Source organism: Natator depressus, chromosome 2 (assembly GCF_965152275.1).
Source record: "Natator depressus isolate rNatDep1 chromosome 2, rNatDep2.hap1, whole genome shotgun sequence".
NCBI lineage: Eukaryota > Metazoa > Chordata > Testudines > Cheloniidae > Natator > Natator depressus.
In genome coordinates, this window is record NC_134235.1 from 25,221,222 (window position 1) to 25,245,768 (window position 24,547).

The 24,547-nt window shown below is 41.3% G+C and overlaps 1 protein-coding gene across 1 annotated transcript in view; it reads left to right on the top strand.

Moving 5' to 3' along the window:
* Positions 1-24,547, top strand: part of SAMD12 (sterile alpha motif domain containing 12) — a 231,598-nt gene that overhangs the window by 45,710 nt on the left and 161,341 nt on the right. Inside the window, exon 3 of the mRNA XM_074943920.1 lies at positions 21,112-21,241. Coding sequence (XP_074800021.1) covers positions 21,112-21,241 — 130 coding nt within the window. The remainder of the gene's footprint in view (positions 1-21,111; positions 21,242-24,547) is intronic.

The window sequence follows — 24,547 nt, forward strand, 5'->3', positions numbered from 1 at the left end:
ATCAATGACATCATTTTTTGGAAGGCACTTGGGGCAGATGCGCGACCGTATGGAACACATTTAAAACGAAATAGTCCCTCATGTAATAAATGCAGTGAGGTGTCTGCTATCTTCATGCAACATAACCTGATAGGATGCGTTCTGCAAATCAAGAGTAGAAAACATCTTTGCTCCATGGAGTTCTGCAAATACTTCTTTTATGTGAGGAAGAGGATGGCTGTCAATCACAATAGCTTTATTTGGCTCCCTGAAGTCCACATAAAGGTGAATGCCTTCACCCTTCTTCTGCGTCACTACTATAGGTGAAACCCATTCCGAGGAGTTGATCTCTTCAATAATGTCCTTTTGAACAAGTTTTCTAAGTTCCTCTGAAACGGCTTCCCTGACTGAAAATGGTACACGCCATAACTTCTGTTGTACAGGCATCACATTATTCTGCATTTTAACTTTACGCAGAAACCCATAAGCACAGCCGAGTTTCTCCTCAATCTGGTGTTGGGTCGCAGTTGAAACTGGTGTGTGTACCGCAAGAGTGCTTTGCTGAGGAAGATCAATTCGTCCATTAACGACCTTGAGATTTAAAGCAGCTAATAAATCTCTTCCAAGGATAGGAGTGCCTTTGTGGACAATGTAGAACTCTGCAGTTACACAGCAATCACCAAAAGTAACTATTGCTGGCAGGCAGCCATGTACTGGAATATGGTTTTTCAAATAGCACACCAAGTGAAGTTTGGGCTCAGTAAGAGGCACTTTTTTAAAGTAATGCAAATAGATGAAATCAGGTAGTATAGGTACTGCTGAGCCAGTGTCCAACATTAGCTGAATAGAGTGTCGTTTGCCTGAGGGTATGGCGGAAACGTTTACAGTGCACTTTATTTGTTCTGGAATATGTGCAGTAGTGATTTTGTCCACGCTCAGCACAGTAACATCTGGTATTGTAACTGCATGCACCTGTTGACTGAACTGGCTGCTGTGACATACTTTAGCAAAATGCCCAATCTTTTTGCAATGATTGCACTGAGCTACTTTTGCTGGACATCCTGTGTAGCTTGCAAGGTGTTGTGGGGATCCACAACGAAAACATGCTTTTACTGTATGTTGAATTTGCTGATTTGGTGGTGTTCCATTAGTTTTCCTCTTGTAATCGTTTCTCTGCAGCGATAGTGAACTTTTTCTGCAAAGGAGTCACAGCCTGGACAGTGTCTCCTATATCCATGCTCATTATTTTGGCTTCAGCTGTAGCTGACTCAATCTGAGTAGCAATGGTTATTGCTTTTTCTAGTGTAAGTTGTGGTTCTAGAAGTAAGCGTTCTCTTACATGAAGCATGGTGGTTTTCTCAATGAGCTGGTCTCTAATCATCTCATCTACCATATTCCCAAAGTCACAAGTTACAGTCAGACTTCTCAGGGAAGCAATATACTGTATTATAGTTTCCCCTGTTTTCTACTCATGCTGGTGAAATCTGTAGCGATTAGCTGCTACATTCACTTTTGGCACAAAAAAGTTCTTTAATGCAGTGAGTGCAGTCTCATATTTATCATCTGCAAGGGGAAATATAAAATATACGCTGCCCTTCTGCTCCAAGGCAGTGGATTAGCAGAGCACGCTTTCTTACTTCAGAAATCTCTGTAGCAGTGATTGCAAGCAGATAAGTCTCAAACATATGGATCCAGGCAGTAAAAGCAATTGGAGGCTTACCTGGGCTTTGCAGAGAGGGTGCAGGTGGGTTCAGAGGCAGAAGATCCATCCTCGTTGCCAAAATGTTGTAGCAACCAGGCAAGGTACTAACAACTTCAACAGGACTTTATTTTTAAAGTGGAAACCTCTTTATCAAGCTGCTGCTGCACCCTCAGTAGCTCTCACTCCGCCTCCTCAACTTCCCCCCGTCCTTCCTGTTTCCTCTCCTTTCAGACTCCCAACAGCCAGTGCTCCCAGTTCTAATAATTACAAGCAGCATCTAAACACCACAGTTATACAGGAGGTTGGACTAGATGATCACAATGATCCCTTCTATCCTTGGAATCTATGAAAAGCAGCCAGTTCTAGACCATGGAATAATCATCCTGACACACTTTTGCTACTCTCTTGATCACTTACACTGAGTTCACACTTTCTACTGCTGGTGCAGGACAAAATAACTATACCCCCACATGATGATCTGGCTCCTTATGCCTGAGTAGATAGGCAAGTTTTATATTACATTAAATGTAACTGATGTATAATACTTCATTTTGTATAATAGGTTTCAGAGTAGCAGCCGTGTTAGTCTGTATCCGCAAAAAGAAAAGGAGTACTTGTGGCACCTTAGAGACTAACAAATTAGTCTCTAAGGTGCCACAAATACTCCTTTTCTTTTTTCATTTTGTATGGCTCTAATGGACTTTGCTTCATTTCCAATTGTATGCTTGCCATGATCTTTCTTTATTTGTAACACTTTGGCTGTGATACATTTTTAAATGTGAGTTATTAGGATTGGGATGGCTGTAGTCATTATTTACATAGAGGGATGTTGTCAAATTTACCATTTTTTTTCCCCTGCAGTTACACACATACAGACTTGTGTGCTATTCTGCTCTGTCTCAGATTTATTCACAGTTTTGATGAAATAGCAAAATGTTCCAATTTTTGATGTGAAAGTTCACTTTGCTTAAAAATTTACTCCTGAGGGAATTCTGCCCCAAAAAATTAAATATGCTGCACACAATATTTTACAATTCTACATATTTATTTGTCAAAATAACACAATGTAATCACATCATTTTTAATTATTTGCTGACAAGCATTTTGAAATAAATTACCAAAATAATTGAAAATGGTGTGATTATTTTGTTTGTGTTATTTTGAAAATTAAAATATGCAGAACTTTACAGAATTTTAAATTTTTCAGTGCAGAATTCCCTCAAGAGTTACCAGGGTTTTGCGTGGCGTAATCTGGGTGTGGACAGGTCGGTGGGGGGTCCGGGGGCAAGGGGAATATGGGTGCACAGGGGCTCGGTGCAGGGTTCTGGGTGCAGGGGGAATGGGACTTTGCAAGGGGGGGTGAGGTGAAGGTGGTTTGGGCTCAGTGGGGGGAGGGAGTGGGGCTTGGTGGGGGTCAGGGTGCAGCTGGTTGGGGCTCAGTGGGGTGGGGGTCTGGGTATGGGGGGCTCCTGATGCAGGGGGTAAGGCTTGGTGGGGTAGAGGCTTGGGGGGCTCAGTTGGCGGGGTTCTGGGTGCAGGGGGCTCCTGATACAGAGGGGACTAGGTTGGGGGGGGTTCTGGGTGTGGGGAGTTGCTCCCCATGTCTGCCCAACCCCCCACCTCTGGACCCCCCCCACCAACCCCCTCTGCTGAGTCTCACCCCCCCCCACCTGGAACACCCCCCCCCCCACACACGGTGCAGGGCTTCTTGCAGCCAGGGTAAGTTTCTAGGGCTTGGTCTGATCCTGCTCTGAGCAGGGAAGAGGGAGGAGTCATCCTCCGCCCCTCCCCAGCTGGGACTAACGTCCCTGGGTGGCCAGGGCATCCTCTGACCCCCTTCTCCTGAGTGATTTACCCGGCTGCCTGAACAGATGTGTCTGAGCTGCCAGGACGGGTGGGTGAGTACTGATGCAGCTTCTCTTTGCTTCCCCACATAACCATTTTCTGCAAGGAAGCAAAGGGATTCTGCTGGGGGCGGGATTTTTCTGCTGCACTGCTGTTGTGCAGAATTTCCCCAGGAGTAAAAATTGACTTTCATGTTGCTTGGAAATGAGTTTCTTTTTCCTCAAAAACTGGCCACTTCCCACCATATAAAAAATGGGCCTGCTCTCCCAGACTTATGTACATATATATAACGTTTTCTGTGAAAGCAATTGCTTTTTGAATTTATCATGTATTTTGAGTAATTTAGGATTTATTTACCCATATTTTGCATACTTTGCGTGAGATGACTCCTTTTCCTTTTTTCCTTTTATTCTTCATGAATTTACATTTGTGTTGCAATATTCTTCCAAATACAGACAAAAACATTTCTGCAAACCTTAGATTAATAGCTAAATTATCTACACTTGATAATTTGAGGCATCAATTTGTTAGTCTCTAAGGTGCCACAAGTACTCCTTTTCTTTTTGCGAATACAGACTAACACGGCTGCTGCTCTGAAACCAAACATTAGTTCGTTTCTTAGAGTAAGTCTAATGCATACTAAAGAGGTGTAGTAAGAAAACATAGCCATGTCTAACTCTTCCCATTTCTAAGGAGCCTGCTCTTCTGTTTGCAATTCTTATTGCTGATCATTGATTGCTGAACTGAGTCAGAAGGAATCCAATTAAATTAGTCAAGAATTATGTGTCAAGCATAGCCATCTATATTTGCTTATGTCAAACAGTCAAAGATCTTTTACTAATCAGCAACGCAAGTGCAGAGTGGTTGATCAAATTTTCTTTTAATTCTTCTTCTTAGAATTCTACAGTAGTAAATCTAATCTTGAATTTATCTTTCAGATTTGTGCATGTTCCTCTGTTCTTTCCAGCTCCATATTGTTTAACTATGTAACGGCAGGAACAATGTCACTCAAATTACCTTAATAATGTTCTTCTAATCTATAAATCTCATGCTTCCTATTATAAGTTGGTCAGCCGATTTTTATGAAGAACGATAACTCATATGGGCCCTGGTTCAGCAAAGTACTTGTGTACGTGCCTCACTTTAAGCACGTGAGAAGTTCTATGGAAATCAATGGGACTACTTGTATGCTCAAGGTTGGAGCACCCGTTTAAATACCTTGTTGAACTGAGGCCTTTGTCCCTATCTATGTTATATATCCATGTTAGCATTGCTAAGATCACTTGCCTCCAACTGTGAACATTCTAAAATTGTCCTAGAGTTCTGCCTGACAATATGGAGGCTCCTTTGATTGCCACAGTCAATTCTGCAATATACTTCAATGCTTGTGACTTTATTTAAGTGGCTGTCAACCTGCTTGTTCCAATAGTGCTTTGCAATACAATGATGGCATCAGGAATGATGTGAGGTGAGTTCCTTGACAATGCTGAAAAATACCGTAGCTTCACCTCACTTACTCTGCCACTTCACTTCTTTGCAGTTTGCTGGTAAATAGTACTTGCATTATATTGAAAGGAGCATCTGTCACTCATGATTCTTGTGTTCAAAGTGTGAGGTCTCGTTGCATGAAGGTGCTTTCACAAAAAATGTAACACCGTATCTGTTTTCTGCCTGTTGTCTGGATATTGTTTTTGATCTCCATCATAACACCTTGTGATATATTTCATTTGACAACACAGTATATCCTTCCCTTCAGCTGGTTATGCTTATGACAGCCTTTTAACTGGCTAACTCCCACCAAGTAGCTTTCACTTTACTGGACTTTTTTTCCTTCTTCCTTTTTTACAGCTTGATATTGAATTTAATTTAAGACGAGGACTGGGTGGGGGATTATGTAGCATGCCTAGGTATGACCTGACTAGTCCAGGCATTGCCTGAAAGACTGTCCAGACCTTGGTTCTGATTCATCAAAGCACTTAAGCACATGCCTAAGTGCTTTGTTAAACTAGCCCTGGTGCAGAAATTTTCCTGTATGTCCTTATTCTGCATCACCATTTTCCTTTTTAATTCTCCTTCCTATGTAAGACAGCCATCCTTTTTTTCGACTGGCTGAAATAATGGGTGAGTAACCTCCCACTGAACCATACTTGTTCTTCTCCTCGAAAGGTACCCCTGTTTAACCTGCACACCAGGTGCATTTGAGTTCTGTTGGCTGGTAGTGTCAGATTTCTGTGGTCAGACGTGAGCCGCTCACGACATTTCGTTATGCTTCTGGTGAAACCCAAGAGAATGGTTCTATCTTTTCTTTTCTTTTCTTCCTTTAAAAATATACTGGACCATTTGAGAACCTGGGCCTAGAAGTCACAAGAGGCATGACTGACTCTAGTGGCATGAAGTTGTACTGACCAGTCATGAGAATCCACCTCTACTCCCGCGTATGAATAAAATAATTTTATATGGACATGGTTTTCATTGAAACTGGATGTGGGCTGATTTTTCAGTCCTAGATTTATTTGCCTTTTACTACAGTTACTGAAAACTTTGTAAATAGATAAACACCACCATTCTCCATGCCACCATAATAAGAACTGCTTACTCCTTCTGGTCAAAACTGAAGCTTTTACCACACAGGCCCATTAGTTATGGTTCAACTTTGCTAATGCAAAATTGGAATTGCATTATTTGAAAATTTTTCATCTACAGATCATTCTTATTTTCCAAGATCACTTTATGAATAAATTAAACATAAGAGTTCTGAATTACAAATACAAATTGAGTGTATTTAAAAACTGGATATCATTATAAAAGGTGGTGGTTCCTTGCATCACCCCCCCCCCCCAAAAAAAAGATTGTAAGCAGGCCCGGCTGTTTTGTAATACCTCCTGCTGGCCAACGGTTGCATTGCAGGCACTCCTTGCCTCAGTTTCCCTCCCTGAGGTGGATGTCCATGGCTTTCCACACACCAGTCAGTTCTGGAGATTTCTTAACCTTCTGGTCATGTCCCAAAACGAGAATTCCAAACTTCAAAGTCCCCCCCCAAAATGTTTCTTTTCCCTTTGGGGCTGCTCGTCAGCCCACCCTCTGGACACGGTTCTCAGCCCCTTTTTGGGCTCTGTTTGTGAGTCTTTCTCTACTCTTGGCTCGAACCCTGGCCCTAGGCTGGTTCCCCTGGAGTAATCTTTCCCCTGCAGACCCTGGCTCAGGACTTTCCACAGGAGCTCCTTGTGGTCCCAACTGCCAGACTAATCTCTGAGTCTCCTTATAAGGCTTAGGTGACCATTAAACTATCCACTGACCCTCCTAAGACCCACCCCTTCAGGGAAGCACCTAATTAATGATGGCACAGATGTTGGTGGCCACATTTCCATTTAAAGGGGATCATCACTTTGTGACACACACCTTTTTTATGTTTTGGTATTATATCCTGTAAACTGTTTATGGCATGGACAGTTTCTTGCAACACCAGACAAAATGAGGCCTCAATCTTTGTTGAGGCTTCTAGGCCCTGCTGCAATACAATCATATTTTAAGCTTCAGAGGGGTAGCCGTGTTAGTCTGGATCTGTAAAAGCAGCAAAGAGTCCTGTGGCACCTTATAGACTAACAGACGTATTGGAGCATGAGCTTTTGTGGGTGAATACCCACTTCGTCGGATGCATGTAGTAGAAATTTCCAGAGGCAGGTATAAATATGCAAGCAAGAATCAAGCTAGGGATAACTAGGTTAGTTCAATCAGGGAGGATGAGGCCCTCTTCTAGCAGTTGAGGTGTGAATAGCAAGGGAGGAGAAACTGCTTTTGTAGTTGGCTAGCCATTCACAGTCTTTGTTTAATCCTGAGCTGATGGTGTCAAATTTGCAAATGAACTGAAGCTCAGCAGTTTCTCTTTGAAGTCTGGTCCTGAAGTTTTTTGGTGCAGGATGGCTACCTTTAAATCTGCTATTGTGTGTCCAGCGAGATTGATGTGTTCTCCTACAGGTTTTTGTATATTGCCATTCCTAATATCTGATTTGTGTCCATTTATCCTTTTACGTACGGACAGTCCAGTTTGGCCGATGCACATAACAGAGGGGCATTGCTGGCACATGATGGCATATATTACATTGGTGGACGTGCAGGTGAATGAACCGGTGATGGTGTGGCGGATCTGGTTAGGTCCTGTGATAGTGTCGCTGGTGTAGATATGTGGGCAGAGTTGGCATCGAGGTTTGTTGCAGGGATTGGTTCCTGAGTTAGAGTTACTGTGGTGCGGTGTGTAGTTGCTGGTGAGAATATGCTTCAGGTTGGCAGGTTGTCTGTGGGCGAGGACTGGCCTGCCTCCCAAGGTCTGTGAAAGTGAGGGATTGTTGTCCAGGATGGGTTGTAGATCAGTGATGATGTGTTGGAGAGGTTTTAGCTGAGGACTGTATGTGATGGCTAGTGGAGTTCTGTTGGGTTTTTTCTTGGGCTTGTCTTGCAGCAGGAGGCTTCTGGGTATACGTCTAGCTCTGTTGATCTGTTTCCTTATTTCCTCATGTGGGTATTGTAGTTTTGAGAATGCTTGATGAACCAATCCCTGCAACAAACCTCGATGCCAACTCTGCCCACATATCTACACCAGCGACACTATCACAGGACCTAACCAGATCCGCCACACCATCACCGGTTCATTCACCTGCACGTCCACCAATGTAATATATGCCATCATGTGCCAGCAATGCCCCTCTGTTATGTGCATCGGCCAAACTGGACTGTCCGTACGTAAAAGGATAAATGGACACAAATCAGATATTAGGAATGGCAATATACAAAAACCTGTAGGAGAACACATCAATCTCGCTGGACACACAATAGCAGATTTAAAGGTAGCCATCCTGCACCAAAAAACTTCAGGACCAGACTTCAAAGAGAAACTGCTGAGCTTCAGTTCATTTGCAAATTTGACACCATCAGCTCAGGATTAAACAAAGACTGTGAATGGCTAGCCAACTACAAAAGCAGTTTCTCCTCCCTTGCTATTCACACCTCAACTGCTAGAAGAGGGCCTCATCCTCCCTGATTGAACTAACCTAGTTATCCCTAGCTTGATTCTTGCTTGCATATTTATACCTGCCTCTGGAAATTTCTACTACATGCATCCGACAAAGTGGGTATTCACCCACGAAAGCTCATGCTCCAATATGTCTGTTAGTCTATAAGGTGCCACGGGACTCTTTGCCACTTTTAATCATATTTTAGTTGTTTGGTTTTTTCCCCCCAGAAAATCAAAAATTGATTTCTCTGTTTAACTGATGTTTTCAGAATCTGTTTGTTAATTAAAAATGTGGTCCTGTCCAAATTCTTGAATATTTTAAGGGATCACTTAAAAATACATCCTCAACTCTTTCACAGTCCATCTTTTCTTTCCAGAACCTTTATGTTAGTCATTCGTAAAGAGTTTTACAGGCAGTGTAGCAGCAGAAAGGTAATTTGGGATATAACAAAAAGATTCCTATTTTCCCAACTTAGGGTACCCCAAGCATGTCTAAAAAGAAATTGATTTTGGGGATCCAAATGTGCTTCTTTGCTGCTTTTTGTGCTAAATTACAAAAATGACGCTGCTAAATTATGACCTTTTGAACAGTCTATAAACAAGGTCTGACAAGAACTTAAAAAGCTTGTTCAATGATGTCATTTTCAATTATTTGCTTCATAAATACTATTATTTCTTTTTATATTTGTTCAAGACCTATAGGCCCCAGTTTTGCAACCATTTAACCTCATTCCTAACTTTAAACACGTGGGTAGTTCCACTCCTTTCTCTCACCCGTTGTCTGTCTTATCTGCTCACATTGTAAATGTGAGGCAAAGTCTCTCTCTTGCTGCAGGTACATACCACATCCATCCCAGCATATGCCTTTCTTTCTGTGTCATTATTCTTCTTTTGTACACTAGTTTACATATTAGTACTCTGAAAGTTTAGGCCATGGCATTGGGTAAATTGGTCGGTGTGCAGATGTGTGCATTTACTTTTTGGCTGGATGTGCATACACACATTGGATGTTACAAACTTGAGGGGTCTAGAAACTACAAATACTTACTTGCAGACCTGCTGAAAGTTTGGGGCTGTATTCTTTAAGGGATCTTGGGCCCCATTCTAACATGTTCTCCAGATTTGTAATCTATTCACGCTCCCAAGCACAAACAGGCATCAACATTTATTAACACTTGGTTTTTGAGAATCTCTTATTTAAAACACTTTACATACTGTGATTCAAATTATTTACTCAATATTGCTGTCCTCCACTTCAATGCTTTGTCATTCAAAAGTACAACAGACTTGTTTAAGGAGGACGGTACAGTCAATAAAGACCGTAGAAATGCCAGTGAATACATTGACCCTAGAAATTGGCAGCTTTGTAAACAGCACCTGATGAGATCCTTTGAAAGTCATTGTTTAGAACTTTGCCGAGCTGTTAAGGGCCAGAACAGGACTTGAGTGCTAATGTTGTTCTGAACTCTGAAAAATGCTATCTAATCATGCACAAGCTATCATTTTGATTTTTGTATTATTTTGAGCTGGCAATTTTAACTACTGTGTACTTTGCACAATGGAACAAACAGAGCATGAAATTAAAGGTCACATATTAAATCTACTGATTTAACTTTTTTTTGTGCAGACCCTTCTATGGTTAGGGGTATGCATAGCCTTGGTTATGTTTAGGCAACGCTGAAAAAGAATTTGAATACAAAACTCCTAACAAACGTAGTTGTAAGTTGAAATACTGTAGAAGAACTATACCTGGAAAGGTTGGCAGACTCAAGGCTTGTACTGCTTTTATAGTCACTAAACCTAAATATAGCATGATGTGAGTAGCCATCATATTTTATAAGCTTGTTAAAATTTAATCATGTACAATATAAACAAAGACCCCAACTAGATATCAAATATATGTGATCTGAAACCCCACTCCTCACTTTCTTCTGTGTGTCCATTTTTTAAGAATGTAAACTCCTCCTAGCAGGGAGTGTAAGTGCAGTTCTTCTTCTCTGACTCAGAGATCTATCTTTTCACCCCTGACCAGTCCCCCACCATTCTGACCTGTGTCTGAGCTTGTCTCTCCAGCATCTCCTCCTAGATGTCTTGGCATCATTTTGCTATTCTCAAAACTAAACTCCTCTACCTCTCCCCTGAAACACTCTCTCTACTTCTTCCCTCTTTCCCATCCCCTGCCATTATCTGTCATGGCTTAAAACTCCACCATTCTCCATGCCACCTAAGTCTGTAACCTAGGGTTTTTATTCCACAAAGTCGTCCCCTTGGAGGGAGGGAGAGAGAGAGAGGAAAAAACCAGATGTGACAAATGCTAGTCCTGTTTAATGCCCTACTGGAAGGTGATTAGATGCTATGATGATGAGAGCTGTACAAGAGCTTGAATAGAAAAGTTTGTCACATGTGGCCAAATCTTGCGGCTGCCTCTGGTTCCTTCATAACGTTTCTAAAATCTACCCTTTTATTTCAGTATGGACAGCCAAAACTCTCACCTAGTGCCTGCTCCTCTCCCATCTTGATTACTGTAACCTCGTCCTCTCTAGATTTCCTGACACTCATTTCATCCCCTTCCGTCCATCCAGAATGCACTAAGATCGTCTTTTTTTGTGCATCACTCTGACTGCATCATTTCTTTCTTTGAATTCTACCACTGGCTCCTTCTGTTGCACCACATCAAATTCTAGCTCCTTCTCCTTTGTCTTCAAAGCCCTTCCCAACTCTGTCCCCTTACTAATAGGGCTGCCAATTTTGGTTTGATGTATTCCTGGAGGTTTCATCACGATATAGTCTTTAATTAAAGATTAATTCCTGGAGCCTCCAGGACAATCATGGAGGGTTGGCAACCCTACTCACTAATTGCCTTGCATTGCCTGCTAGACTTCTCTACTTGTTGTCAGTTCTCTCTGAAATGTCTTTATGCCTTTTACAAATGGAACCCTGAATTGATCCGCAAAGGCTATATACTTTCTTCAAGACCCACCTCTTCCACAGAGCCTACAATTGCTTCATGATTTCCAGGTGGGGTTGGAGGTCTGCAGATGAGGGGATGTGAGAGGGTGTCCTGCCTCCCTTACTTCCAGATGCAGATGCTGTCTCTGTTTCCCCTTGCTAATTGGCTAGGGTAGCCCTTTGGCTAAGCCCCAAAACTACTCCCTTTTCAGGGTAAACAGGCCAAACTGCTTCACCTATAGGTGCAGAAGCTCATGAGTAGTCGTTAACCCCTGGACTTCTTCCACAGGCCTGTGAGCAGCTGCTGTGCTCTCTTGGTCTCTCACAAGCCTCTAGCTTTCTAAACCAAATCAAGCCTCTCTTCCTCTGGGTTCTTCACCAAGCCCTTTTCCTGTTCCATTAGGTCTCTTCCCAGTGTCTTCCATACCCAGGCTCTTTGTCAGGAGAGGCCCCACAGCAGGTCCTGTTCCTTTCAGTTAGATACCCACAACAGTTTTCATATGCTTCCCTCATCTCTTACTCACAGTCCTTGCCCTACATATAGCGTTGCCCAATCTACATTGATTATCTTCGTGGACCGCAAGTCCCAGAATGCCTTAGTTCTGGGCAGAATCAGGAACCTTGACAAAGCTGGCTCTTCAATCCCACTTAAAGGGCCACCCTTCCTTGTGATATGATAGTTGATACATAATGCACATATAAAAAATGTGCATGAAAGTTGTATATATTTCTTTGTATTCTTGTCCCCTGCCCATCCTTCATGTTTCACTTGTCTTCATCAATTGTATAGTGCTGTTTTTATGTTTGTACAACACCTAGCATAAGAAACCTTGTTCCTGGGTTGGGTCTCTGGGCACTACTGCATTAGAAATATTTAATAAGATCTAGCTTTATAACAGAGAAGCATTTAACTCAAGAATGCTTTTTTTATTTTTTTGGCACCTAGATATTCAAAGCACCTGGTTGAAAATCATGTTGGGATGATGTACAAAAACTGAATGTGACTGTGTTATATGTTGTTGTTACTCTAAAATCCCTCTTCTTCTGCTCTTCAGGACCTTGCAAATTAGAGAATTAAATGTGATGCTTGGTTTCAATATGGGGGCACAGCACTGTGAAAAATGCAGCCTCTTTTTGCAGTGGACATAAGTTAATGCCAGACACACTTCAACTGAACATTCTGAAAATTCCTAAGAGACGATAAAAAGATTTGCAGTGCGTCTTCGCTGGCAGTGGGTTTACTATGCACTGGCTTGCAGGTATTATGCTGCACAACATACATCTATGGTCAGATTTCACTTCCAGAGGAAAAAAGGAAAAATTGCTTTTGTACTGTGATTGTTAATAAACTGCTATTCGAATACTTAACACGGTATATTTAAATCCATACAGAAAAAAATATCTATTAAACTGAAAAATGCATCCACTGCGGCATTGAGAACAAATGTTCTAGTCCCTGGTATCCATCTAAGAATATCTTGTAGATTAACAAGCATTTCTTTTAGGACCCCTTACTTCCCAGGTACTTGAATGCAACCAGGTATACACTTTTTTTTTTTTTTTAAATGACAGCTGTTTTTAACTGTGGAAACAGCATTCTTCTAGGGAAAAGTCAGTCTTTGCCTTTGAATTCTAGTGCAATAAAAGAGTTTAACTATTTAGCCTTTCATCATGAGGACATACATATGTTTCTTCCATTCTTCAAAAATTCCACAAGTGTTTCTATAGATATATCTTAAAATTCAGCATAAAGAAGATGTTTATATTTTAGGTATGAGGCTCCTGACCCTTTCTGAATGGGTTCCTGGTGGAATTTTATATTCCGACACAGGTATCATTACTGCATGGCTTTCTTATTTGGTGTAATTGTTTGATGTTTTTGTATATGAAGGGTTCCTATGTACATGTAACCGAGACTGGTCATTTGATATTGCTACTATTTGACTCGTCTGTGAAGTTCTATCCTGCATTCCTTCATTGGTTCTCTCACAGATCTACGTCTAATGATATCTAGGTTCTCTCACTGATCTTTATCTAGTGATGATGACAACTGGGTTCAAAGAGAAGGAAGACCAGTAATAGTTATTCTTTAGTGAAAGTATTAACGAGGAGGAGGACTATATTGGAGATCATATGGGAATCTTGTGGGATTTTGTAGGGTTCTATAAGCCCTTCCTTTGGCTATGTATGATAATGGTGGGAGAGATGGTGAAGGGTTTGGGCCGTGATGCTTTCAACATGCTGGTGACAAATAGCTCTAGGTCTTGAATTGAGGCTTGGTGTGATGTCTTCTTCCCCTGTGTTTGGCCAAATTGGGGCCATCACTGAGGATAAGCTCGAAGTTTGGTCCAGGTAAACTGAAGGCAGTGTTGTTCGACTGGAGGAAAGGATTTGGAAAGCTTGGTGAGAATTGTGCTTGTCCCCATTGTGGAACCCATGCATCTGAAGAAGTGGGTTTCTTACCCATGAAAGCTTATGTCCAAATAAATCTGTTTTTAAGGTGCCACCAGACTCCTCGTTTTTGTTGTTGTTGAAGAGTGTCAGTTAGTTGTAGCACATATAGTTAGTTCTGGACCCTCAATTGCTTCTACAGTCTGGGTGGCTGTGGTGGCCAGAAGAGCTGCTTTTTTTTTTTTTTCTTCCTTATATGTGTGGTTGGTGCAATGATTACATCTTTCTCCGATACGCACCTTGGCTACTGTTATCTGGGCCTCTGTGGTCCCTAGAGTAGCTGAATATGACATACTCTACATAGGGCAACCCATAAATACCGTTGAGAAGCTTCAGCTAGTGCAGAAGGCAGTGACGCATTCTTTCAGCAGGATTGGTGATAGAGAGCACAGGATACCAGTTCTGCAGTGCTAGTGCTGGCCTCCTCATACAGTTTAAACAGTTGATTTCTAGAACGACTATCTTACCACACGCTGTTGTGGCAGGTTGGTCACCAAAGGTTCTCACGTTAACAATCCTGAGATTTAAATATCTGAGGGCATGCGATCGAGCTTTTCAGTGGAGCATGTGTTACCCCTGCTGTGGTTCTGAAAACCCTGGGTAACTTAACTATTTCACTCCAGGCGGTATCAGGAATAAATCAGTGGGAACACAAGCAATTCCATCATGATAAAAGATTTATGGAAGTAAGCATGCTCTATCTAAAACTGCAGTGTATTAGATTTAAGCACACACAGACACAAGCGATAGGTTTAGAACATCCCAGATATTTACCTAACATCTGGAACGGTGTTGAGTAATTAACAGCAGGTTCCCAGTGGGCAGTTGCTCACCCACCAGGGAGAAAAGGTGTCAGGAAAAAGTCTCTCAAGATGGCTTCAGAGGACTGCTCCAAAGTATACTCTATTAGCTAGTCTTTTATAACTAACTTCTACAAAACATATAGGTCATAATGACCCCTACTAAATCATCATTTTCCCTAACTTTCAATAAACTTCTAATATCAGAGGAGCCCAGACTCAAGGTTTTCCAACTACCAAGATTTTCAGTCTCACTTGTTTACTTTTCTTTCCCCTCCTCCCGTTCTGCTTAGCAGAAACTGTAGGTAGTTTTGACCTTGATTTTGAAAGCCTGTTTTTCAAATTAACCCTTAACTATGTGGTGGTCTATTTTATTAATTCATGGTGGCTGAATGCACATAATATGGTTGCAACTGGCTTGATCACAATCTGGGATACACATATCCACCAAATCCAGGGTTACAGATGAGCAATTCCGGAATTCACTTACCCTGCTAATCCAGTCAAGCCTAAATTTAACCTTCAAGCCAAAGCCCTTCTGGAGATTTTTCTGAGGAAAAGCACTGTATTGGAGCAAGTATTATTTATTTATTTAGACCTTTGCCTGGTGTAGGTTGGTGGGCAAGAGTTTTATGTTGACTCTTTTTTGAGGATATGTTCTGAGATTTTGTTCGTTTGTGATAGCTGTACATTTAGGTGTTGTCTTTTCATGATTATACTCTTTCTACTCTGCTAGTATCTCGAGGATGTTAAATAGCAGCTACTAAATTTAGATATTTTAGATCAACTCTGGAGAACTTGCATTCAAGAGTTTCTAAAGAGCTGTGTGAACAGCTCACACAACCATTAATGTTGATTTTTAGTAATTCTTGGAATACTGGGGAAGTGCCAGAAGACCTGAAAGCAAGCTAATGTTGTGCCAAAAATTAAAAAGGGTAAACAGGGTGATGTAGGTAATTATAGGCCTGTCAGTCTGACATTGATCCTCGGCAAGATAATGGAGCAGCTGATATGGGATTTAATTAAGAGAGAATTAAAAGAGAGTAATATAATTAATGCCAATCAACATAGGTTTATGGAAAATAGATCCTGTCAAACTAATTTGGTATCTCTTTTGATGAGATTACAAGTTTAGTTTATAAAGGTTATAGTGTTAATGTTGTTAGACCACTGTAAAGCATTTGACTGGGTACCAAATGACGTTTTGATTTAAAAAAAAAAGTAGAAAGATATAAAGGTAACTTAACACACATTAAATGGATTAAAAACTGACTAATAGATCTCAAAACACAATTTTAAATCAGGAATCATTATTGAATGATGATGTGGTGCAGTGGTTCTCAAACTTTAACAGCCTGAGGACCTCCATTGTGATTTAAAATTTTTCGCGGACCCCCAAGTGCCCCACTCAGCCCCAGGCCCCGCGCCCAATCCACCTCTTCCCGCCTCTTTCTGCCCCCATCCCCGCTCCTCCCCCTCCCTCACAGTGCCTCCTGCATGCTGCTGACCAGCTATTTTGTGATGTGCAGGAGGCCCGAGGAGGGAAGGGGAGGAGTTGATCAGCAGGGTTGGCGGACCCCCTGGAGTACCCTGGGCCCCAGTTTGAGAAACGCTGATGTAGTGTGTTTCTAGTGGGGTCCCTTAGGGATTGGTTCTTAGTCCTAAACTATTTAATATTTTTATCAATGACTTGGAAGAAAACATAAAATAATCACTGATAAATTTTGCAGCAGACACACACACACACACACACACACACACACACACACACACACACACAAAATTAGAGGAGTGCTAACTAATGAAAAGGACAGATCGCTGATTCAGAGTGATTTGGATTGCTTGGTAAAATGGGTGCAAGCAAATGACATTTATTTTAATATGGCTAATGCCAATGCAGACATCCAGGAACAATGAATGTATGCGATACTTATAGGCTGGGGACTCTATCCTGGGAAGCAGTGATTCTGGAAAAAAAAACTTGGGGGTTGTGGAGGATAATCAGCTGAACATGAGCTCCCCTATGGCCAAAAGGGCAAAGGCATTCTTCGGGTGCATAAACAGGGGAATCTCAAGTAGAAGTAGAATGGTTATTTTACCTCTGGAGTTGACACCACTGTTGGAATACTGCTGTTCAGTTCTCACATCCGGAATTCAAGAAGGATATTGCTACATTGGAAAGGGTTCAGAGAAGAGCCACAGAAATGATTAAAGGATTAGAAAACCTACCACACAGTAAAAAGAAAAGGAGGACTTGTGGCACCTTAGAGACTAACAAATTTATTTGAGCATAAGCTTTCGTGAGCTACAGCTCACTTCATCGGATGCATTCAGTGGAAAATACAGTGGGGAGATTTATATACACAGAGAACATGGAACAATTGGTGTTACCATACACACTGTAACAAGAGAGTGATCACTTAAGGTGAGCTATTACCAGCAGGAGAGCGGGGGGGGGGGAGGGGAACCTTTTGTAGTGTTAATCAAAGTGGGCCATTTCCAGTAGTTGACAAGAACGCTATAATTCTTGACCTCTGATTTGTGTTTATGCTCAAATAAATTTGTTAGTTTCTAAGGTGCCACAAGTACTCCTTTTCTTTTTGCGAATACAGACTAACACGGCTGCTACTCTGAAACCTACCATACAGTAGCAGATGCAAAGAGCTCAATCTATTTAACTTAACAAAGAGAATGTAAAGGGGTGACTTGATTATAGTCTCAAACAGAGGTTCTCAAACTGTGGTCCATGGACCACCAGTGTTCTGCGAGCTCCATTCAGGTGGTCCGTGGATAGTTCCCTCTAAGGTATGTTCCTGGGCAGCCGCACATGAGAGAATGAGGGTCCATCCACCCCTGGGGGCGGAGTTGGGGTGGGGACTTCGGGGAAGGGGTTGGAATGGCGGCAGGGAAGGGGTGGGAAGAGGCAGGGCAGGGGTGGGGCCTCATTGAAGGGGTGGAGTAGGGCGGGGCTGGGGGCAGGGGAGCAAGGAGGGGGGTGTCAGTGATGCAGCCCTCAGGCCAATGCACTAGTTCTCATGTGGCCCTTGTGGTCATTTGAGTTTGAGACCCCTGGACTACATGATCACAATGGGTCCCTTCTGGCCTTGGAATCTAGAATCTATTAATTCCTGTTGGTGTATTTATAAAGAAATATAACATACCTAAGTTGAGAGATGGACTACAATGTACTTCCTGCTTTAAGTTTTAGAAGATGTATTTAACATCTTCCCTGGAAAGAGTGAGAGAGCTATGATAGAAGAGATTGAAGACTTATTCACCAGCCAGAGATTTTGCTATATCATAACCTCTGGATTTAGGTTAGTAGATTTTCATGATCTCCTTTATGGACCTAATAGGATAGGCAAAATGATAACCTGAAATTGCTCACTCTTTTGGGCTGACAGTAATGGAAATTTCAAAACAATTTTTACAAGTTGTATCTGACAACACACATTTGCGAAAGTGCTAGAACGAACTGCATGATAATACCAAGAGACTCCACCCATAGTCACAACAGATATGACTTTATATCCGTTTTTACAGGAAAAAAATGTATTCAGCCTACTAGTGTAAAACCAAAAGGAGATGGAAAATATGTAAGTGAAAAGAGGTGCAGCGCAAATGAGGATATATTGCAAAGTGATCTTCATTCTGTAGATTCAGTTCTTTGCAGATGTGAATGGATGCAGCTGCATTGGCACTAGCAGAGACTTTTGTCCCATGTTAGTTCAAAATCACTTTGACATTAGCCAGTGTGAAATATTTACTGCTAAGTAGTTGCAAATTTTGTACATGTTCACTCTCCTTGACATAGTGAATACAGGCCACTGTTACCATGGGTTGTAGAAAATATGAAATCTTTAAGAGAACACTTTAATAATTCTCTAGACTCTCTTTTGCAGGACATTTTAAATCATTGTAGTGCTGAATCTTCCCTTCTTGAACCCAAATTATTCTATACAAAAAAGAAATAGTTTGGCCTGGGAATAATATATCCAGTATATATCGTGGTTGAATTAAATATGTTTCAACCATATTGTTACATTGCAGAGGACATAACCCAGAAGGTTTGGGGTTTACCAATGTATAAAATGTGAACTCAGTAATTCATTTTAGCTGTAGAGAGACCAGTTTTGCAGAAATATATCCAGAACATTAACTCTTTTTTACAAGTACGTGACAATTTTAACTGATAGCGATACTTAGTTAAATTCCAGCCCAGTGTAGCATAGATATGCTGTGGGAGAGAAGGGTGGAGGAGAGAAAATCTTAAAAGGGACAGAAATATTGTCAGGGGGGTGAAGCAGCGGATTGTGCTGACAGAGCTAAATAATATACACAAAGCAAGGAACGCATGTTAGTATGAGCTCTGAACTAAATTGAAACAGCCGGTGAGAATCAGTGTTAACACCTAGCATGATGTATGATCTGTTATTCATAGATTGGTTTTGTCTTTGTTCACACTAGAAAGCACTGCTGGTTTAATCATACTCATATAGTTAAAGTAAAAAGAAAAGGAGTACTTGTGGCACCTTGGAGACTAACCAATTTATTTGAGCATAAGCTTCGTGAGCTACAGCTCACTTCATCGGATGCATACTGTGGAAAGTGTAGAAGATCTTTTTATACACACAAAGCATGAAAAAATACCCCCCCACCCCACTCTCCTGCTGGTAATAGCTTATCTAAAGTGATCACTCTCCTTACAATGTGTATGATGATCAAGTTGGGCCATTTCCAGCACAAATCCAGGTTCCCCCCCACCCCCACCCCACACGCACACAAACCCACTCTCCTGTTGGTAATAGCTTATCTAAAGTGACCACTCTCCTTACAATGTGTATGATACAAACCCACCTCGTGTGGATGCTGTTACGCCAGTACATCTTATTCTGGTTCATAGGTCTGATCATAATCCTGCAATTTTGTTATACATCTTTTTAAGTTCATGTACTAGATACGTGAATCATTTTATTTTCTTTGTGTTTCTTTTCATGTTTCTTCCTGTCTTTAATATCTGTACATAATATTCCAAAAATAGTCTGTGAAATTGATCCATATTAACGTGTGGTTCTGCTCTGTAAAACTCATTGTGGGGTCTATTGTGTTTCACTAACTACATATCAAATTTGTTTAATTTACAAGTAAAATTATTATTTTTCCTAGCTTTCAGCTGTGTGAACTCAGCCTGGGACCTGAAATTCAAGCTGGGTTCTCACCATTAGTACCAGATATTCTGCAAGCCAAATTCTGTTCTCTGTTAAACCAGTGCATCCCAATTATCCCCAAACTCTGCCCTCATTGGCACAGGAAGTTGTACAGGGGGTCATGAAGATTAAAAAAACCAGCTTGATGTTATGACAGGTTTCAGAGTAGCAGCTGTGTTAGTCTGTATCCGCAAAAAGAAAAGGAGTACTTGTGACACCTTAGAGACTAACAAATTGCTCAAATAAATTTGCTAGTCTCTAAGGTGCCACAAGTACTCCTTTTCTTTTAGCTTGACATTAGAAGCCCAGGTTGAGTTTAATGGACTGATGGATTTAACTAATAAGCCATACCACTTTTTACTTATAAATATAGCAAACTTGGTATGGACCCAATAAATCTGAAGCCCCATTAAGCCAGTTGAACAATCACTTTTATGAATAAAATATCACTTTGACTCTGATCCATCTGTCTGGAGAAAGGGAAATGAATGGTTTGTTGGTTCAGCGTTCACTCCCTGCTTCAGAGGAAGAGGTGTATTTTGTAATCTAGAGCACTAGCTAAGCAAAGAGGCATACTCTATGCGGAGTTGGCCTGGGAGAAAGAGAGCCAGGACCTGTAACATCTTGACATCTTCTTTAATAAGTTGTCTTCTGTCAAGAGTAGGATCATGTGAAAATTAAGAACATTGGCCTGAGTCTGTGAAAATTGCTCATTCAGTGACTTATCATATTGAATACAAAACAATGAAATCTGCACTAAGTAATATTTAGTATCAAAGTGTATACACTAGTCACCATTAAAAAGTTAACATTTGACTATAGCTGTAACTATTGAGGTATCTCTGTGGGTAAGTGCTGACCTTTTATTGTAATCATTATGGAAAAGTGGCAGAATCTGGTCCTTTATGACTTAATTATTTATACAGGTTAGATTCTGAACAGGTAAGAGAAAGTGGTAGACTTGTGTGATACAAGGAACATGCAGAAAATCTTGCACTAGATATGATCCCTCCATATAAACTTGAATAACTGATCCTCATATCCCTTGCACTTTTGCCACTAAGGAAGGCTCCCAAATAGAATTATTTTGCTACATTATATGAATTACATTAGAAACAAATGTGATACGTAGGGCTAAATACCATTTCTTTTCCTGTTCTGTCTTTCCAGTCTGGTACTGTGAAACTGACGAAACCAGTAGCTCTGTGGACCCAGCAGGATGTCTGCAAGTGGTTGAAGAAACACTGCCCTAATCAGTATCAAATCTACAGTGAGTCATTCAAACAGCATGACATAACGGGTAAAGTATGCAGTATCAGAAATATTTCACTTTTTTTGTTAAATTGCTTTTAACGCTGCCCTTAAATAGGTACAAGTATACAGTAAGGGCCTTTGGTAGTTAGTTGTAAATTTGCAGCAGAATACACCAACTTGCTTCAACCTTAGTGAGCTGACTGTTCTCCATAACTCAGAAAAATAGATTTGGAAGGGATAATTCAATGGGGAAAAGGGAAGATGGGGATGAGTGTATGTATACTCTAAGAACTGGATCTTGCTAGATTGTCAATCCACACGCTTGTCAACTGGAGCTGATCGAAATCTGGAATTCTAATTCTGCAGGACATTTTGAAAAAAGTTTGCAAATCAGAATGAAGACTATAAATTTCAAAATATTCCATGAGCAAAATTGTGAAACTTCTTTTCAACCTTATTGAAAAGTGTTATTTCAATATGGCTGAAATGTTTCTTATATACTCAACTTATTATATATATTATAATGCAGCAAAGTCAAAACATTTGGACTATTATGTTACGTCATGCTGTGATATAATAGTTGAAATGTTTGAGTTTTATGTTCTAAATCACAACTTTTCAAAAATTTTATAAACTGGCTTTGGAATTGGTATATGGAGGCCATCTTCCATCTTTGGCACCACCTTGTGGCGAGGTTGCGTGACAGGGCAACTCTGCCTTAATTTCCCTCCCTCTTTGATGGGTTGCCCACCTTCTAGCCTGCTTGTCAATTCCTTGGTATGGCCGCAGCCCATTGACCAAGTCACTGATTGATTGTCTTTTGCCCCTCTTGCATGTTTGGACTCCTAAAGTATTGGACTCTGTGGCCCTAGATGAGGGGTACACACTCCCTGGGCCCTTTGGGTATGCTCAATTGTTCAAGGCCTTAATAAGCCCCTTTGCTGGGTTTGGTAGGGGAATCCAGGCCTGCCCACCTGGGTTTTAGGCCAAAGACCCTGTACAAAATGGCTGGCTCCAAGCTTTCCCAACCTCTTATAGTTTCCCTGGCCTACTTTCTATCATGCCTCTGAGTTACACCCTGTGGTCACCCAGTTTCCTGGGCAGCTTTCCTTTTGCCAAAGGCACCTGCTCTCTGTGGTTCCTCAGCCTCATTGACACCCACCCCATTCTTCTGCTCTGCCATTGTTTTGTCTCTGCAACTATTGTGAGTCTCCCAATCAGCCCCAGCTGAGCAGGCAGTCAGTTTCCTCAGGAACCCTTTAGGCTGATACAGCATGGGATCTGTACACCCTGTGACAGGTATTTTAATTGGTAATTGTTGGCTTGGTAATTGGTTTTCTAATTAGTTTGGTAACTGGTACTTGGTTTCCTCAATTGTAATTGTTGTTCAAATGGATAATTGATATTTGGTGTAGTCATTGGTTTGGTAACTGGTAATTTCCTATTATAATTGGTGAAATATTAAACTGAAAAAACCTGAGCAGCCAGGAATTTAGCTGGGGAGCCAGGCTGCCTGCTTCCTGTGGAACATTTCAATTTGGTTGAATCAGCATTTTCCCACTGAAAACTGTTCCATCAGAAAATTTTCAGCCAGCTCTGTTGTCCACATTTTAGAAGTTTTCAGAGACAATTCTCCAAATATAGTTTTCTGAGATGAGCAAGTTCCTAGGCACCAAAACCACCGCAATTTTAAACTGAAACTGGCTGCTTTTATGCTTCCCCCCCACCAAAGATTGTTTATTTTTATGATATTTGATCAATTAAAAGTAATAAATGATCATTAAAATGAATGTTAATAAAAATTTATTCAATTTGAATGGGGTTAGGGCATGTGGCTTGAATGGGTCCCTGGGACCAAGGACTCGGCTTTGCAGCAAGGGTGGGGACTAAGGGTGGGCAGCCAGGGGATTAGCAGGAGCTTTACTACTCAGCTCCGCTGGCGACCTCTTTGTCTCCTGCTTTGTCCATCCAACGAATTTTAAAGATCAACAGCTGAGTCAGAGTCCCACAGATTCTCTGAAGTCCATCTGAGAGTGACTGCTCTCTAATGAACCAGAGCAGTTTGACAGAAAGCAGCTGCCTCCTTAGCAGAACTGCAAGTTTTGACAATTTGGGCTTCAATTTTTACCTCTTCTCATCTCCTTGTTACTTAAATGTATTAGGACAGGATGGTTGCAGTCAAGTTGTTAGAGATTGGGAGCTTGCAACTCCACTAGAGGCAGATGCCTTCTGTAACTTCAGTAAACGGAAGTAGCTGGTGTCTCTGAGCAGTTCCCTTCGTTGTATTCAATAGACAACTATTTGACTATGAAGAATAAAGGAAATAACGATATTTTTAATTGTAACATTTCAAAATTTGCTTGTATGAGAGAATTTATAAAAATGTGTATGTGAAATATGGACTTTGTGGGGACTGTGGCTGATTAGCTAGGGAAACACCTACCTCCCTAGGACAGATAAGATAAGAAAATAAGGTAAGACAGAAAATATCATATTGCCTCTATTTAAATCCATGGTATGCCCACATCTTGAGAACTGCATGCAGATGTGGTCGCCCCATCTCAAAAAAGTTGTATTGGAATTGGAAAAGGTTGCACTTTCCTGAACAAAAATGATTAGGGGTATGGAACAGCTTCCATATGAGGAGAGATTAGAAAGACTGGGATTTTTCAGCTTGGAAAAGAGACGACTAAGGGGGGGAAGAAGGAGGATCCTGGGAACTACAGGCCAGTCAGCCTCACCTCAGTCCCTGGAAAAATCATGGAGCAGGTCCTCAAAGAATCAATCCTGAAGCACTTACATGAGAGGAAAGTGATCAGGAACAGTCAGCATGGATTCACCAAGGGAAGGTCATGCCTGACTAATCTAATCGCCTTTTATGATGAGATTACTGGTTCTGTGGATGAAGGGAAAGCAGTGGATGTATTGTTTCTTGACTTTAGCAAAGCTTTTGACACGGTCTCCCACAGTATTCTTGTCAGCAAGTTAAGGAAGTATGGGCTAGATGAATGCACTATAAGGTGGGTAGAAAGCTGGCTAGATTGTCGGGCTCAACGGGTAGTGATCAATGGCTCCATGTCTAGTTGGCAGCCGGTGTCAAGTGGAGTGCCCCAGGGGTCGGTCCTGGGGCCGGTTTTGTTCAATATCTTCATAAATGATCTGGAGGATGGTGTGGATTGCACTCTCAGCAAATTTGCAGATGATACTAAACTGGGAGGAGTGGTAGATACGCTGGAGGGGAGGGATAGGATACAGAAGGACCTAGACAAATTGGAGGATTGGGCCAAAAGAAATCTGATGAGGTTCAATAAGGATAAGTGCAGGGTCCTGCACTTAGGATGGAAGAATCCAA